Source organism: Alexandromys fortis, unplaced genomic scaffold (assembly GCF_014885135.2).
Source record: "Alexandromys fortis isolate MF-2015 unplaced genomic scaffold, M_Fortis_MF-2015_v1.1 scaffold_53, whole genome shotgun sequence".
In the NCBI taxonomy this organism is placed as follows: domain Eukaryota; kingdom Metazoa; phylum Chordata; class Mammalia; order Rodentia; family Cricetidae; genus Alexandromys; species Alexandromys fortis.
Window position 1 is genome coordinate 5654839 of NW_026067939.1, and position 17567 is coordinate 5672405.

The 17567-nt window shown below is 44.4% G+C and overlaps 1 protein-coding gene across 6 annotated transcripts in view; it reads left to right on the plus strand.

The window, feature by feature from the left end:
- Schip1 (schwannomin interacting protein 1) overlaps window positions 1-17567 on the plus strand; it is a 152242-nt gene that overhangs the window by 107505 nt on the left and 27170 nt on the right. For all 6 annotated transcript variants that reach the window (XM_050147520.1, XM_050147518.1, XM_050147519.1 and 3 more), the window contains one exon: window positions 12265-12383. In XM_050147520.1, coding sequence (XP_050003477.1) covers window positions 12265-12383 — 119 coding nt within the window. The remainder of the gene's footprint in view (window positions 1-12264; window positions 12384-17567) is intronic.

Here is a 17567-nt window from a genome sequence, read left to right on the forward strand (position 1 = left end):
ATATATATTAGTTTATAAAATTATTAATTTGATGTGTGTGTTCATGCTCAGGCATGTGCCTGTGAACTCCTGTTTGTCTGCTCCTTTGAGCCAAACATCGTCCAGCTGTGGTCCTTGCCCTGACTGCATGCGAAACCCATAAACAAAACCAGAAGCCATGGGAAAAGGGTAAAGGGAGCCATAGAAAAGAAAGCGAGCGTCTGTGGAAAAGCCTGCCACTGGCTGAATCGTAAAGAAAAGTTGATGGATCCCTTTCTCTTGCCTACATTACAAGAACAAAGCCAAGCTCCTGGGGCAAAGAAGGTTTTCTCTGGATAGGAATCAACTTAAGTCTTGGGCTAGTGCTCATTCCAGATGATGAAACTTTTACTCTCACTTTAAGAAATCATTTGGGGGAAGGGGAGAAAAAGAAAGAAAGAAAGAAAGAAAGAAAGAAAGAAAGAAAGAAAGAAAGAAAGAAAGAAAGAAAGAAAGAAAGAGAAAGAAAGGAAGTGGTTCCTGGTGGCTCTGGGAAAAAGAAGAATGGCGAACATCTGTCCCACAGGTCACTTTAAATGACAGTTTTTATTCTGCGTGGAGCGGCCGACTCGGCTCACAGTGGGATCTCTCGGGCTGCAAGTTTTCGCATCTATTTTTATCCCACGGTCTACTGGCTGCAGGGTAGGTTCCTTTGCCTCCCCAAGCTCCAGCTCCCATCGGGCCCCGAACTGGGCTCCTGTCAGCTGGCTGGCTGGAGCTCGGTGTCTCTCTTGTCCCTTTATGGGAGCAGAAAAGGTGGAGAAGAATCTGGGCCAGATCACTCAGGGAAGGTGACAGCAGATGGTGGGAAGGCTGGACTCTCAACAAGCTGATTGTCAGGGACCGAGAGAGAGCCTGAGAGCAGGCAGCTGCCCAGCGCCCTGGAGAAAGAAGCCAGGCAAGCCGGGCGGGCGGGGCAGCGTCTGAGGCAGAAGGGGGCAAGGACACTGCCACCAGGCGCAGGCCAGGCGCTTAGCTGGCTCTCCATGCCAGCATGAGTGGTAACCAAGGTGCTGGGCAGTTGGCACTTGAGCCCGTCAGAATTCATGGGACGCTATTTCTTAAGTGAAATTGTAAAGAGTTCAAGGATGAATTTGGACAGTGATGGAATGGATGACGTCGTCAGCCAAGCATTCCCATTGGATTTGGAGGGGAATTATAAAAAGGTAAGGGGGGGGAGCTCTTTTGTTTATAAACAATTGGACCATTTTTCTAAGTGGGAGGAAAGTTGCCAAATTCCACACACGGTAAAGAAAAAAAACCAAATGCACAGAATTAACCACAGCAAGCTCTGAGAGTTCCCCATCTTCCCAGCCTATAGTCTTTAACATACCAACAGCTAAGCCATACATGTTACTGTTCTCAAGTTGAGAGAAATTCTACTATTACTTCATTGCTATGCAGCGTTTTGTGCAAAGGAATTCCTTTTTAATTATTGATATTTTAACAGTTTGGTACAAGGTAGGTTCATTACTGGGTAGGGCTAACTGATCTAAGTTTGTTGTTCTTAACAATGAAAAAACAGAAAGTTTTACAGAGAAGTTTGGGGTCTTAAAACAGTCGATACAAGGTGAATTTTCTGCTTGCCTTTTCTTCCGAAAGCCAGTAAATATATTTTGGGAATGTTTTATGTGGTGATTGTCTAGTAATAACAGGCCCAAGTAAAAATAGCCTTAGTTATATGGGTGAGGTCATGAAATCAAGCTACAAATATATACTTGTCTGTCCACAGAAATCCAAACACACACTGCCCTTCTGTTATTATTTGACAAAAGTCAAGTGTAGTTCATAGCTGGACAGCGTGAAGAATAGGAACCTCCATTGTGGACTTGGAAACAAAGATTTTATTTTCCTTCAGAAATAAATTTTGATGACTACAGTCTGGCAGAAATTTGCTGATCTTTTAAAAAAAAATCCATCAAAGATGTCATTAGTGTTTTTTCCCCAGAGTGAGAATTAGGAGGAAGGTTCTAGTATGTTCATTCTTCATTACAGTCAACTGTGATATCTCCATCTTAAGCCCAAGACTGTGTGTGAGAATGGCGGCTCTTTAAGAGATTTACTTTCTTTCTTATTATTTCATAATTGTATTATTTTTCCAATGGGTAAAACTTATATATGCAGGAGGTCTCTGACCAGGCCATGTTACCCCGTGAATTTTTCAGCCCTTCTGATCTCCACCAAGGGGCTAAGTGCTCAAGTGTGTTGAGCTGGTGTCCTGAAACCCCAGCTGTCTACCCTTCCCCCACTTGGCAGAAGCTGGGCTACAAAAGACACTCAGGATTCTCTGCCACAAGTCAGATCGCTTACCCAGCCCTGCAGAGCAAGGGTGTCCGTCTCTTGTGTCCTGTTTTCAGTGCCAAGGAACGGGTCACAGTTTTCTTTTTTTCAGATTTAAAAAAAAAAAAAGTCAAGTTCACACTAAGGGAAAATGAAAGGTATACTGTTGCTAATTCGCTAACAATAAAATCCTGAGCACTCTCCTTGGGTCCTACCCAGAAACAGCCAGGGAACCAGCTGCCCAGAATAAGTGCTACACTAGCAACCTGAGACAGAGCTGGCCAAAGCGGCAGACATGTAGGGCCCAAGGAGCTCTGGGGTGGTGCCACCTTCAATGGAATATAGTATCGCCCACCATGAAGCAGAAGCAAGGAAAGCCATGTGTGATTTAAGGAGAAATAGTACCTAGCAATTAGTTCAAAACAAACAACCTATCAGGTGAAACTTGTAGACATGGGGTGTGCTCCGAGGTAGGTGCCGTGTTCGGGACCCTAAACATGAGTTGGCTCCTCGCCACGTCGGCTTGCCTTCACGTTTGTGCAGTGTTATTGATGCTCGTGGTCACGGTGAAGGCTTCATTACGCTTGGGGGAAAAGAGTAACCTTACTAAGAGATCCTAGTGAGGTAGAGTGGCATAGGCCTTTTTTCAAAGTGCAAAGCTGAGAAAAAAACAGTTATAAAAATCACTTTACCTGAAATGTTCCTTTTCAAAGTTTTTTTTCCCTCTAATATTCTTGGTCTTTGGTTGACTAATGAAAAAAAATACCCATAAGAAAGGTACTCTAACATGTATTTTGACCTTGCATCCATCAGTTAAATGTATCAGAGCCTGTGCCTAAAGTATACATTTGTTTTATTCCAAAATTACATTAATTTACCGTTGTAAATATAAATGTCTGAAACATGCACGCAGATAGCTAATTGAGAGAATAAAATACTTATAAATGAGACCTTCTTTTCTTTTCTGTGACCTCTTCCATCATTGAAGTCCATCATCAAAACAGGCAGATAATCAGTGCTGGCTGCCCAGGAGCCATACAGTTCCCTGAATGCATCACGTTAATAAATACCACATGAGTATAGAGCTTGTTTCACAGAGCTGTTTTAAAGCAGACAAAGATCCTTCTGGGGGAAAGGTCACTTTTCCGATGACTAAAATTAGATTCACCAAGGCAGAGGGCGGAAAAGCGTACGCATCTGTCCCTTCTCCTTGGGGAAGGCCCTGCTTGTAGGAAAGAGGCTTCATTAAGAACCTGGTTTATTCAATAACAAGAGTCAAGCCACACCCAATAGAGAGCAGATCCTAGTGCTTGGGAGGAAACATGGTGATCTTAGCCGTGTGGAGGGGCATGTGCTTAGCCCAGTAGCCCACCACTTCCTGCTGTGCTGAGGCGACTTCCAAGTCGCTGCCCAAGAATCCCACAAAAGCTGGAGCGTATACTTCATACAGGCCCCAGGTGTGGCTCCCAGCACCCACATGACCTGTAAGGCCAGTTCCCAGGGATCTGACACTCTCCTCTGGCCTTCTCAGATACCAGGCACACATGTGTACAGGCAAACACGCATACTCATAAAAATACTAATAACTCTTAAAAAGAAGAAGAACCACACCGCTTGTTTTGGGACCAGGAGACCTTCAGCATATGGTCACCAACCTCACTCACCCCCCCATCATCCATCAACATTCTTCTTCATTGCTTATACAGTGTACAGGGGTCTTGGAAGGGAGCTGAGTCTTTCCCCTAGGAGCTTAGGATCCAGGTGGGCAGGCGTAGAAAAATATGCTACATGAATAGGTGTTGCCTAAAAGAATGTAAACAGCCAACGAGGACCTCCAAAATTTTTACCCGAGGCTGTGCCGAGGTGGGGGATATCTCAACGAACATTAGCGGACAGGCGAGAGGAAGTCATGAGAACGGTTCAGCACCGCCTAAGACTGGCTCTGGCTTGGTCGAAGCTCGGAGAAGCTGGGTTTTGCCTTCTGTTCCCAGGCCACTGTGCACACAATAACCAGCGCCGTCCCAGGACCTGGCAGGCTCAGCTTTGTCCTACGGAGATGTTGTCCCTCGTGTCTTACATCTAATTACAGTGAAAGATTAGGGAGGACCCCGCGGAAAAAAAAATGAAAAGGCTGGAAGGGAAAATATTTAAAGTGAAGCCACAGCTGTGCCTCATGTTTTTTTCAAAGGTGAATGGAAATGACTGCCTCAGATAAACTGCAATAAACAGAAGCAGGAATGCCAGCTGCCATTCCTGACAAGCTCTGCCTCCTCCCCACACAATTACTGAGGAAAAGCAGCCGCCACGACCTCCATTAACCCTCGAGACTCCCTGTCTCAGAGGCATGAAGAACCGTGTTACTCACCCGAGCCTGGGCCCTCCTGCCACCTGGGGAAAATCTCTTCCAGTTCGGGGGGCCAGGATCTCCTTTTCTTCACAGTGAGGGATCCAGTGCTCTTAACATGAAGCCTCCAGCTCATGATTCCGGGTCTTGTTCAGCAAACCATATGCAGCCCTTTCTTGACATGGCCTCCTTCCTTCTCTGCTTCTCTTCTCAGGAATTTCTTTAGACCTCTAGCTCTTTTCTTTTGGGGATCTACATAGTATTTTTGTTAAAACTGAAATATAAACCTGGGCGGTGGTCGTCCACACCTTTAATCCCAGCACTCAGGTGACAGAGGCAGGTGGATCTCAGTGAGTTTGAGACCAACCTGGTCTACAAAGCGAGTTCCAGGCCAGACAGGGCTGTTACGCAGAGAAACTCGGTCTCAGACAAACAAACAAACAAACATGTAGCACATGCCTTTAATCCCAGCACTCAGGTGACAGAGGCAGGTGGATCTCAGTGAGTTTGAGACCAACCTGGTCTACAAAGCGAGTTCCAGGCCAGACAGGGCTGTTACGCAGAGAAACTCGGTCTCAGACAAACAAACAAACAAACATGTAGCACATGCCTTTAATATCAGCACTTGGGAAACAGAGGCAGGCAGATCTCTGTGAGTGCAAGTTTAAGGCCCGCCTGATCGGCATAGCAAGGTCCAGGCCAGCCAAGGCTACATATTGAGACATTGTCTCAAAATAAAACACTTCTTTATTTTTAGTATACTCACAAGCTGGTGCAAACTACTATCAAGTTCAAGGACATTTTGTTTCCCTCCAGAGAAACCTGGAGCCATTAGCAGCCAGTCCACATCCTTTGTCCAGTTAGCCTTTGCCAGACACTTCTGTCTTTATGGATTTACTTGTTGCACATATTTCTAGCATTTTAATTTTTGGTCCTTTTCTGTGCTCCCCATCTTGTCCACGCTTCCTTTATATGTCAATGTCAAGTACCATAATAAACTGTCAGCTACCATTTTCTCTGTGCATCAGACATGGCGAACACTTCCCAGATGTCTTTTAGTGGTTTAAACAACCTGAGAAGTAGATATTATCTCCTTAAAAAATGAAAAAGAGCCTGAGCCTCAAAGAGTCTCTGTAACCTGAAGTAGCATCAGTCTCTACTCTGGATCCTCTGACCTAGGGCCTGACCCACCCTCTTGCAGGTCATCCACCTGTCCCCACTCTCCCAGATCCCAAGTCCATCCTGCCCGTGGGTTGAAGACACCAGCTTCCTGGCAATTGACCAGGGCCCCGTTTCATAACCAGGCAGTGTTTGGGACTGTTGTGTTCCTGAGGCTGATCTTAAAGACTGCGATAGGCTTACAGGCTTCTAAAATGGCACCTATTAAAAATAGAGTTGCCAGATAACACTGTCCCATGTGTAGAAGTCATCTGTGCAAGCCGCCGTTTAGGAACTAGAAATGAGTGCAGGCTGTTCCCAACAGCTTCTGTTTGGAAGACGCTGCTCAGAGGGTGGGGAGCCAACTGCACCCCATCAGGGTTTCGCTTACACACCTCTAGCCATCATATTTGATGGTTGCACATCACCAAAGTTCCCGTTTGTAAGTAGCTACTGAACTAACAACGATAGGTTTTTGTTAAATACCCTTGCTCTGGTCCTTTCCAGTCAGAAAGTCCCAGTGTCAGGGCCCTTGTATAGCGACACTTGTATCCCCATAGCTTGAGAAGGCAGCTAGTCAGCAACACTGTTCAAAACTGCCCGCACAGTTACACTAATGTAAACATCTGGTCCTAGAAATGAATAGCCCAGCACTTTTGATGTCAGCCATTCTCGGGCAAAACAGATGAACTTGCCCCCATGATGCCCCTCTTGGATAATAGATATTCAAGATCAGCTTTCCCAAGTGTGGCCCTGAAATTTCAAAGGCAAGCCAGGAACCCTGTAGCTGACATTTCATTGTGACCTTTTGTAGAATGTGTAGTGTAAGTGAGGAAGATGGAAAATGTCGGGAATACTAAATGAAACAAAGTGTCCAGGCTTAATATCCATGCAGCTGTACGGTGGGAAGATCCAGTACCATTTTAACTACTGTATCCATTAGTAATTTAGAAGTGCTTCCCAGGGACTCCAATAAAGTGCAAGAATTTGAAATAACCTCCACTTTATGAGTATTTATGCACTTTGGCATTCAAAAGTATTTCTTATAGAAAAAGTATTTTCTTATAGTATTTCTTATAGAAAAAGTATTTTCTTATAGAATGTCATTTTCCTATTTGGATCTTGTTACAAATCCACGGTTTATCTCAGCCAGAAAATAATTAAGAAGTATCAGCCATTTGGCCATCTACCCAAGTTTTCTCTTTTCTCTTTAACTTAAAATAAAATCACTGAAGTTTGCCACTGAACAAATACGCCTTGTACTTCTGCTCCCTGATCTTTCAAAGCCTCAGCCTCGCCCACCCTGGAGAGCCGCCTCCAGTTATTACAGCCCAGCTGTCTTCCAGGCAGAGGAAAGAAACAAGTGACCGTCATTTTATAAAGGAAGAGCGCTTTTCCACGAGGACCTTCAGAATCCCAGTTAGGTTCCCTGGTGGATGCTGCTAATGGTGATGAACCAGGTACCGCAAGGTGATAGATGGCACTCAGGCAAGAAGATGCTTAATGGCTTCCAACAGGCATCTTCACAGGGCCTTGGGGGAGGCCAGCCTGCTGCAGATCACGTGGCCCTAGCTACAGAGGCTGGACATGCTGCATGGAACAGATGTGGGCATGGGGGAAGGGGAATCAGCACGGCGCCTAGAACAGCAGCATCTGGAAGCTTGTTAGGCGTGCACTGTCTCAGCTCCAGCCCAAGCCTGAAGCAGAAGCTTAGTCTGTGCTTTCACAAGCCCTCTGGGTGGCTTCCACGCACATTCAAGTTAGGGAACTACTGACTGAGAAAAACATGTCACCTACAGAGAGCGCTTGTGTGTGTGCACACATGCGGCGTCTCCACTCAGTGTACTGATGTCTCAGCAGCTCCTGGAACCCTGATTCCCACAGGTGAGGGAGACCAGTGGCTCCTGAGATGATGCAGCCTGTGTTCTTGCTTAGGAAGTTCTTCCTCTGTGAACACCATTGTCCTTGCTAGCCTTGTCATAAGTATCCGTAGGGCATTGCTTCTAATACCCCCACACTCACACACAGAGAGCAAACTCAAGTTCACATCTCCAGTATAAAGTAATGCAGAGTTTGCATAGAGTCTCATATTCTTTATTTTTCATATTACAGCAATACAGGTTGTCCAGACAGATGTCCCCCTCCCAACCCTTGAGGCTTGAATCTCAGACACGGTGGAAGGAGTTGATAGGGAAAGCCGCCAAATTTACGGCATTGCTTTTGCTAGAGAATCTTTCTGTTTGTAGCGGCATAGGAGGTGGAGAAAGGGCAGTCAAGGCTCACGGGCCATCAGCACTCTTAGCACTGAGTCCTTCTCTAGCGCCGGCAACATCCTTCCACAGCATTTCTCTGCGGCTCCTGCCCACGAGGTCCTGGGATTTTTAGGCAGAGGTTGGGTGTATATAACAAAGAATTCGTATAAGGAGGAATCTAGGAGAGAATGCAGGAATGATATAGTTGTGTTACTATGAGGGATGGGTTCACACTGTGCCCTGAAAACAGCGTAGAAAAGATCTGGAGACCGCTGGGTTTCGAGTAGATAACGTCTACCCTAGCAGAACGTTCTGTTATTTCCTTTAGGAAGTGCTCTTCCTCCCACACTTAGGGAATTGCGGTAGATCTATTTCACACCGAGAAAGGAGTCTAAGTGCTGTGTGAGACCCCTGTAGCTTGCACGACACACGTGAAGGCCATTGTAAGTCTTCCCTGCCCAGACCCAGTGTGTGGCAGTAAAGAATGAAGTTACAGCCGGGGACAAAACTGCCTGAGGCTGATGAAGGGTTAACATTTAAGGGTGGTTTCACTTCCATCTTGGTTTTGAACAGCTTTTCTATCTTGTGGTCATGAGCCATTGTTCCTCAGCTGCTCTTCGGCTTCTTGCGAACAAGATCCATTTTAGACATTTAGATGTTGTTTTATGAGGGTGTTTCCCAAGGCTTTTTGGTAGCAGACGTGGCCCTGCTGGCCATAGTGCATCCAGACAGTGTCATTTTGTGTTAGCGTCTCTCGTTCTCTGATGGCTTCATCCTTGGGGCATCTCCGGTCTCTGGGAGTCATGAGATACAACTGGGCTATGGATAGAATTCCTCAGAGGGTAGAAGATTCTGGCTTTGCTAGTAAGTGGTATTGGAGTACTTGAAACACTTGGAATCAGATGTTCCAGAAAGAGCCGACCTGTGGCAGTGAGGAGAATGGCTGGGAAGGTGTTTGTAAACATCTCTGTTTACAGTTGGTTCGTGGTAATAGATGCCCTGCAGTGCAGTGTTCCGTGCGTTTCTGGGAAGGATTCACATCCAGGTCAGAGAAGAAATTAATCTATTTTAACTCTAGTCTCACCGTGTGTCTTCACCACAGTGCCCACTACTACCATTAGCCCGCACACTTTTCTTCCCCTGTAGAAGAGAAGAAAGATCTGGAACCAGGAAGCATATTTTCAAACCCTAGATCTTCTCCCTAACAATAGGGCAACCTTTTGTTACCCACAGTTTCTCATCTTCTAAATGGAAGTTATTGGAGGATTATTCATTACGTTACTATGTATCAGGGGCCACCTTGCCACCAGCCAGCTGCTGAGAACTTTCTCGGTTAATGCTCTGCCATCCATGGAGGTCATTTCCCAGTCTGAATGAGAAGAACCTTCCATGCACAAAAGCCACCAGCAGTGTGGCAGAGGAAGCAAACCATTGGCTTAACCGCAAATCACAGCTAAAAGTCAAAAGGACAAATTTCCGAAATACAGCAGATTTTAAACTCTGAGATCCCTTATAGAAAAATAAACAAATCTAGGATTGAGTAATTCAGAGGAAAGAAAAATGCAGTCACACAAACACTTCAACATTTATTCTCACTGATAAATGGAAGGAATTGAAGCAAACAGGATGCCAGTGCCTATCGAACTGAAAGCAACGGCAAGCGTTGCATGCTAGCCCGCACGCAACAGAAGCCCACTTCGCATTGCTGGTGGGCATGTGAACTGGGGCAGCTTTTCTTTGGAGCAGTGTGACGGGATGTGTCAGGAGCTTCAACAAATGTTCACACACAGCTGATCTGGCAGCCCCACTTCCAGAACTTATCCCCGGGAAATCGTCAGACCCGTGGGCAGGGATTTATGGAAAGATGTTATTTTTAATTTGACACCACCCCAAGTGGCTAACTGTAGAGGGAAACTCCATAGAGGGGGGCGGGGGGATGGTGAGCAATCATTTGAAAGTGTGTTTTCAAAGAGCGTGAAGTGCTATATGGGATATGCCCCAAAATTTTTAAAGACGAGGAGGAAATATACCACCAACTGTTAGCAATGATCTAAGTAACAGCATTATCGTTAACATTTGTATTCCTCTGTTTGCCTTATTTTGTTCAGTGAGATCCAGAAAGGGAAACAGGAGGAATATGTTTTTGTGCCCCCTCCCCCTCCAATGGCAATATCTGCAGCATTGTGTATTCCAGAAAGGACGGACACGAAAGCAAGGGTGGCGGTCACACAGTACATTGGCGATAGGTGTTGCCCTTCCTCAACGCCTGTTCCAGATCCAGACTGATTTTGGACCAGCAAGGTGTTGACTATTACAATACCTCTTGGTTTTTCTTCTTCATAGCTTCCTGGCTGCTGAGGACTTGTGGTTGAGACACAGGCTCACTGACTTGAGCTAAATTTTGCTAAATGCAGATGGTTGGGAGTGTGTGTCGCAGGCTGGGTCTGTATTTGAGAAGGCAGTAAGCCTTGATGGGGGTGCCCGATGTCCAGTTGTGAGTGGCTAGTCAAATAAGAGGCGTTCCTGCTTCCCTTGACAGTCTCACGGTGACTTCCTTAGCGCTCGGTGTCGGAGCAAGGCAACAAGCAGAGTGAGGTCAGCATCGTCCTTGTAGGAAATACCTGTATGGAAACACTTGGTGGCTATGTTGTGTGTGCATGCACATGTATTGCACACACACGTACGTGCTCCTGGTATTACATAGTATCTTGGTAGGTTGCCAAAATGGGGGGGGGGCGGAGCTGATGCATAGATAGATGGCGTTGCTGAGTGTCCGTTAGAAGAATGCTTTTGGGGTTCAAGAATTAAAGTGTTGGAGAACAGGAGAGGAGAGGTGAGCTCTCTTTGGGTTACAAATTTTCAAACCTTCTGAAATCAAGTGTCTGGATCCAGGACCCCAGGGTGTGTCTTTTAAAAGCCCTTGTTCGTTCTAACATAGCTTGCTGAAGCCAGGATGTGGAAACCGCTACAGAATACTACACGGTCACATTTTATAGTGCTGTGCAATATGATACCCAATACTCATCCCCATGGCTTTTGAGCTCCTGGAATGAGGCCAGATTGACTAAGGAGCTGAATTTAAATTTTAATTAACCAATTGTTAGATTGAAATGCAGACAGCCACACGTGACCTGCGTGTGCTTAAGACAGAGCGACCCTAGCTGCTTCTGCCTCTCACGTGGGAGTGAAGTGAGCCATGCGTCAGCCCATCCTTCCAACTGGAGGCCCAGCTCATCTCTGTGACACAGGGGTGCACAGATGGGACCCTAGAACTGTCTCTAGGAAGAACACTGGCACCCCCAAGTCCTGTAGCCAGGATGGGTGGGAGCAGTGATTAGCATGGTCCCACGAAACAGAAACCCCCAAATCTTCTCAGCTCAGGTTTCCTGGTTGTTTTTGAGTAGTTCTATTTCTTAACTAAGGAAATTATTTCTAATCTTCTCCCCCCATTGTTTTAAAGGGCTTAAAAGTTCAGCATGGCAAGTTTTTATAGGGCTTTTAATAGGAAGCTGAGTATTGTAAACATACCCAAATGATCACGGTAGTGATTGCTCAAGTCTTTTTACTAGGCATGCTTCGAATCAAAAGGATGAGACCGATGGGGCCAATTACAGCTCTCCAGCTATCACAGGCATTGCATCCGTGCTCATACATATTCTGGTAACAGGAGGCAAACTCCTAGGCAGAGAGAGTTATACCCAGCAAAGCCGTAAGCCCAAGCCAGGCAGATGTGGTACTGGTCGTGTTTGTAGGCTCTGTGACATCAGCCAGTTCACAGAACCCAGTGTGCATGGCTGAATGAGTTATTATTCTTGTGATCGGGGGTGTGGGCTAAAGGGACGTACAAGGGACAGAGAAGGAACGAGCTGGGAACAAGCCTCATTTGGGACCAGGGTGATTGAGTTTAGGAGAAATTGTTGGTCAGCCCTGACTAGAAAGTAACTAAGGTGGTGGTTACAAACCAACTCCAGCTAGCCCGAGGAGATGGATCAGCACCACAGTGATCACCTAACCTAGAGATCACAAAAGGCACCAAAGAACTGGACTTGGAGCCAGAAGAGACTGGTTTCATTTCAGCTTTTAAGAATTTAAACCTCTCTGGACTGCCGCCCATTTATTTCTTGTCTAATGTTACAGTCCAAGGTGGACGGCCTATGCTTCTGATGTGTCTGCCTACTGATCAGCACTTTTTTTTTCCTCTCGAAATTTTAGGCACAAAAAAATGAGAGAGAGTCTATCAGACAGAAGTTGGCACTCGGGAGCTTCTTCGACGATGGCCCGGGAATCTACACCAGCTGCAGCAAGAGCGGGAAGCCAAGCCTTTCCTCGAGGTGGGTGCACCTGGGAGTCGATTTTCTGGTGTGTGCCATGTGGTGCCTGCATGTCCAATAAATGGCAGCCTTATGTCCTTGCATGGTTAGTGCAGGCTTTTAGGCAGACCCTTTTCCTCCTGTGCGCTGGTTCATTTTCAGTGGTGGCTGTTGCTATGGCCCATCGCCCAGTTACATGGGGTCACATTTTTGTATTTCATTTTTCTTTGAAGAGAACATGGATAGCACAGTGTTGGGGAATGCGTGATCAGGTAACAGGCCTAAGCAACTGATGCCTTATGCCTGGGGCAGACTACTAGATTTCCCCTTAAGCAGCCCCAAGTTACCCAGCGTCCCCCCACCACACACACAATATATTTGATTGCAATGAATACTATTACGTAAGAAATATAATTCTCACTTTGATCATTCAGTGTTTATTACTGTTCTTATCTTGCCTCCCAGGTGATTTTTCTTGATCTTTATTTTAGGATCTCATAACTCACTTATCATTACTTCTTTCAAGATGTTATCGGTCATTTGCAGAGCTTTCCTTTCCAGATAAAATATGATGAGGTTCCAATTTTGCCGGGAAAGCAGAAAAGGCTTCTGAACCTTTTCTAACATGTTTATGTGTTGCCTGGGAACTAAGGTGAAGGCTCGAATTCCGTATCTCTCGACTGAGCTTGAAACCCTGCGTTTCTGTGCCACGCCTAGCTGATAACCGTGCCACCATTTGGCGGGCTACTTTGATTAGTGCGCAAGTCCAGATCATTTCCAGAAGTATTCCATTCCAAGTGATTGGGGAAAGCATATAGAACATTGTTTGCATGAAGAGGATAGTAACTACAGACCCACCAACACGTCTCCGTCCCCCCCACCGCCACCACGTCTGTTTCCCTGTCTTTTGAGCCTAACGCAAACATGCCCTATGTAAATACTGCGTATATTGACCGTGTTAATCTCGGTGCTGGCGACGAATGATAGCGCCATTCATTCATTCAATCCGAGGACTGCTGCTTTATCTCTGCTTCATGCAAGGCCCAGAATTAGGCAATTCGATACCCACATAATCCTGCCCCCGTCTGATTTTAATAAGCCTTGTCTGGTCCTTAGAGAGTAGTATAAGTCAGCAGAGATCGGAGAGCAGACACATGCTCACACGAGAGCTTATTTCCCGAGCAGTACAGGTAGGTGGGTGCATCATGAGGCTCGCTCGAGTTTGCCCACGGAATGTTAAGGCATCTATCTGTCTCTTCCTTAGCTGGGTACCAGGGTCCTATCACAGGATTACCCTCAGAAGCCAGAAAGTTAGTCCACCCCCTGGCCTTTCACCTCCTAGGGGCTGTGGCAGAAAGCCTTCTGGCCTGGAGACCTGCAGGTTTGTCTTAATCTACTTTGCATTATGAGGATAATAGCTCATTTTCTTTTACTCATGCTTATTTTTCTGAGTCTGAAATGAGGAGCTTTGGCATTGTGCGTGGCCTTACAGATTTTGCTATTGCTCTGCTATACCCCAGGGGGCCAGAATGTCTTCTCTAGAAGCCCCATCTGTCTACATAGCTGTGTCTCATCCATCTGGTACAAATGGGGAGACTGTTTTTGTAAATTTGTACCTGTGCATTCTTACCCGATGTATTTAATATATTTGTGATACATGTCATGTGTTTTGGTATAATGTATTTGCACATTAATCAAAACGTGTTTGCATATATTCGTGGAAGTGACAGTGACCGTATTCATCATTCCTTGACCCCCACACCCTGCTCTATTATAATGTACAAAACTGTGTATTGTAATGTGTGTACCGCACATGCCTGCATCTTGCTCCACTCTGGAAGCAGTCTGCTCTAGCTCCTTGATCGGTACTTCAGGTGTTTACATACATAAAATGCTTGTATGTTCTTGGGTTTTATTTTAAATAACCATCTGTAGTTTCAACTATAAAATATTGAGATTTATCAGACCAGGTGGTGAGGGCACATTCCAACAGTCCCAGCACTCAGGAGGCAGAGGCAGGTGGCTCTCTATTCTACGAGTTTGAGGCCACCCTGGTGTGCAGAGTGAGTTCCAGGACAGCTTGGGCTACACAGAGAAGTCCTGTCTAAGAGTAAAAGAAGGAAGGAAGAAAATTGGGATGTATCTTTATCACACTCTGCCCATAAATATGCCCACATTCTTCCCTTCGTTCTCCCTATGTAGTTACAGCATGATTTAGGATCAGTTAACTATCTAATGTGTGTTCTTGAGATCAGACCCTATTCCGCCTGACCCATATAGCATGTTGCAATTACTTGAGACATGTTACTGTTTGACATGAATAGGAACTGACTCGTTTGTACCCTCTGCTCATGTTTGTGTGGTTTTGAATTCCACTGTCTACTCTACTAAGCAAATGCAGTAGCTCCTATAGCCACGTCTGTAATGATGGACATTGGGATGTTCTTGGAACACTTGCCTTTGTTCCATTGCTGCTCATAAACCCTTGCCCATGTCTTCTGCCTGGCTGGAGAGTTTCTCTTTGGTGTGCACACGAGGGTGGACTTGTGAGACAATGACAATCATCTTCCACCATGGTCGTCATAGGATACTCCCCTAGCAGCAATCTTTCAGGGACCCTGTGGCTCTGTGAACTTCCAGCGTTTCATAATGCCGTTAAAAACCTATTTGTTAGTTAAACAGAGCTATGGCAGCATTATCTCTGTGTTTATTAACTAGTTGCATTTCCTCTTCTGTGAAATGTCTGTATCGTATTTCATATTTCTGCTTTTCTTTCCTCTTCCTCTTCCTCGTGCTTTTCCTTGTCAAGGTTAGTTCATCGTAATATTATTCCATATTATGAATTGTGAATCCTAAATAAATATTGTAAATATTTTTTACTCGGCTTTTTCTTCACTTCCTTATGTGTTTTGTGGCAATAAGACCTGAATTTAATACAAGTTTTGTTTTGTTTTGTTTTGTTTTCTGGTCAGTGTTGCCTGTAATTTTGTGTAAGAGTCTTCCTCAGCTGGGCCTGGTAATGCTTACCTATAATCCTGGTACCCAGGAAGTATAGGCAGAAGGGTCAAGTGCTCAAGGCCCACCTGATTAGGTAGCATGTTTAAGGCAAACCTGTGTTACATTAAACCCTGTCTTAAAAAACAGACAAAATTTCCTCTACTCATGGCCTAATAGATATTTGCTAGTCCTACCAAAAGTTGAAAGTGTTGGTCTTTAGACGTCTGTCATCAGTCGGTTGATTTCTTTATAAGGTATGTGAGAGAAGACTGCTTTCTTATTTCCTCCTATAGCAACCATTTTATTACTTTTAAATTAAAGAGACGTTCTCCAGCCTGTGCAGAGACATGGGCAAGAGGGTTTATGAGCAGCAATGTGACAATACCAAGCATTCCAGAACATGCCAAAGCTCATCATTACAATAGTGGCTGTATAAACTACTGCCATTGAACATTAAACATAATAAAGTTAATTAACTAATTAATTAATTGCCTCCTCCACTCCCTGACCTTGCAGGTCGCTCCTTCCCATGCTTTACAGTCATGGGAATATTTATTTTACTTGTTCATTTCTTGTTTCTATTCTTGCTCCAAAACTATTACTATAGCTTCAAAAAACATTCCAGTGTTTGGACAGTCAGGTCTTTCTAAATCTTTTCAATCAGATAAAAAGAAAATTAAAACTGTTATTAAAACGAGAGAATAGATCTAGGTTTTTTTTATTCCTGTGTATATAAATTTGTCATATTATTAAGTACAGAAAAATAATTTCACAGATTTTTATTTTCTTAAGATTCTCATTGAATCCGTGTACAGACCAATTTAGGAAGAATGACATTTTCACAGTATGAAATATTCTTATCCATGAACAGGGTCTGTCTTTCCATTTATTAAGCCGTTTGAAAAATCAAGGATTTGTGGTTTTCCCTTTAGAGATGTTGCACCTGTTTTGTTAGACTTTGGAAGGCTTAGAGACTTCCTGTCCTGACTCCTTAAATTCTTTGTAATAAAGCTTTCTTGTTGCTTGCTGCCAAAGAGAAAGAAATACAATTAACTTCTTAGGCTAGCTAACTCCCCTTTAACCCATCTCCTGTGGGGGAGAGGGTCAAATCCAGTCCTGTGAGTGCTAGACAGTGCTCCCCCCTGTGCTCCCTCATCAGTAGGTCTTACATGGCTTTACTATACTGCTGGTATCCCTTCTGTGGTCTCTAAGAGTTGTCTATGGGCTACAAAGATTCTTGGGGAATTTTTAAACAATAACATCTTCTACAAAGTACAGTGGCTCAGTTGATTTCTCCCCAGTCCCTGGCCTCTGATTTCTCCCTCTGTTTCTTTTGTATTTGACAGGGGTTTGAATACAGTAGTGAGGATTAGAGACCACAGTGGTCAGAATCATTAGCTCATTCCTCATAAAGGCTATTTCTGCAGTTTCCCTACTTAGAGTAACGTTAGTTAAATGTCACATCTAATTATTCTCTTTATATAATTAGTAATGTTTATTAATAATTTAATATCACATGAACTTTTCTTCATTGCTAAAAAACTTTGTCATTTTATTTTGATCTGTCAATGAACTGGTGAAGTACATCATAGATTTTCAGAACATTGAACCATCCTTGCATATCCAGTATGAACCTAAGTGATTGGGGTAAATAAATTATCTTTTTTCATATTCTTTACTTTAATATCTTGCTTAAGATTATAAATTTATGTTCATGGTCGACATGGTCTTTCATATTCTTTTCTTAAAATATTTTGTCTGAAATCAGAATTATGCTGGCTTAAAAATGGGCTGGGACTTATTTTTTTTCCTATTGTCCCCAACAATGTCTACATAAAATCGTAATGGTCTGCTTCTGTGAAGTCAGTAGAGCTCGCCTGCATTGGTCTGGTGTTTGTGTGTCTTGTCAACAACTGCTTCCATTCCTTAGGAGATACTTGATTGTACCTACTTTTCACTTTTGTCTTTCTTTCTTCCTTCCTTTCTTCCTTTCTTCCTTCCTTTCTCTCCTTTCCTTTTTTCTTTCCTTTCCTTTCCTTTCCTTTCTTTCTTATTTACTCTCTGTGTCTTTCATATCATGTATCCTGATCCCATGAGTCTCCTGTCCCCTTGCATCTGCCCTCTGCCTCTGCAACCTCCCTGACTTCAATAAACAAAATAAAATTTAAGATAAAAAAAAAGGAGGAAAACGGGGGGGGGGGGGGAGAA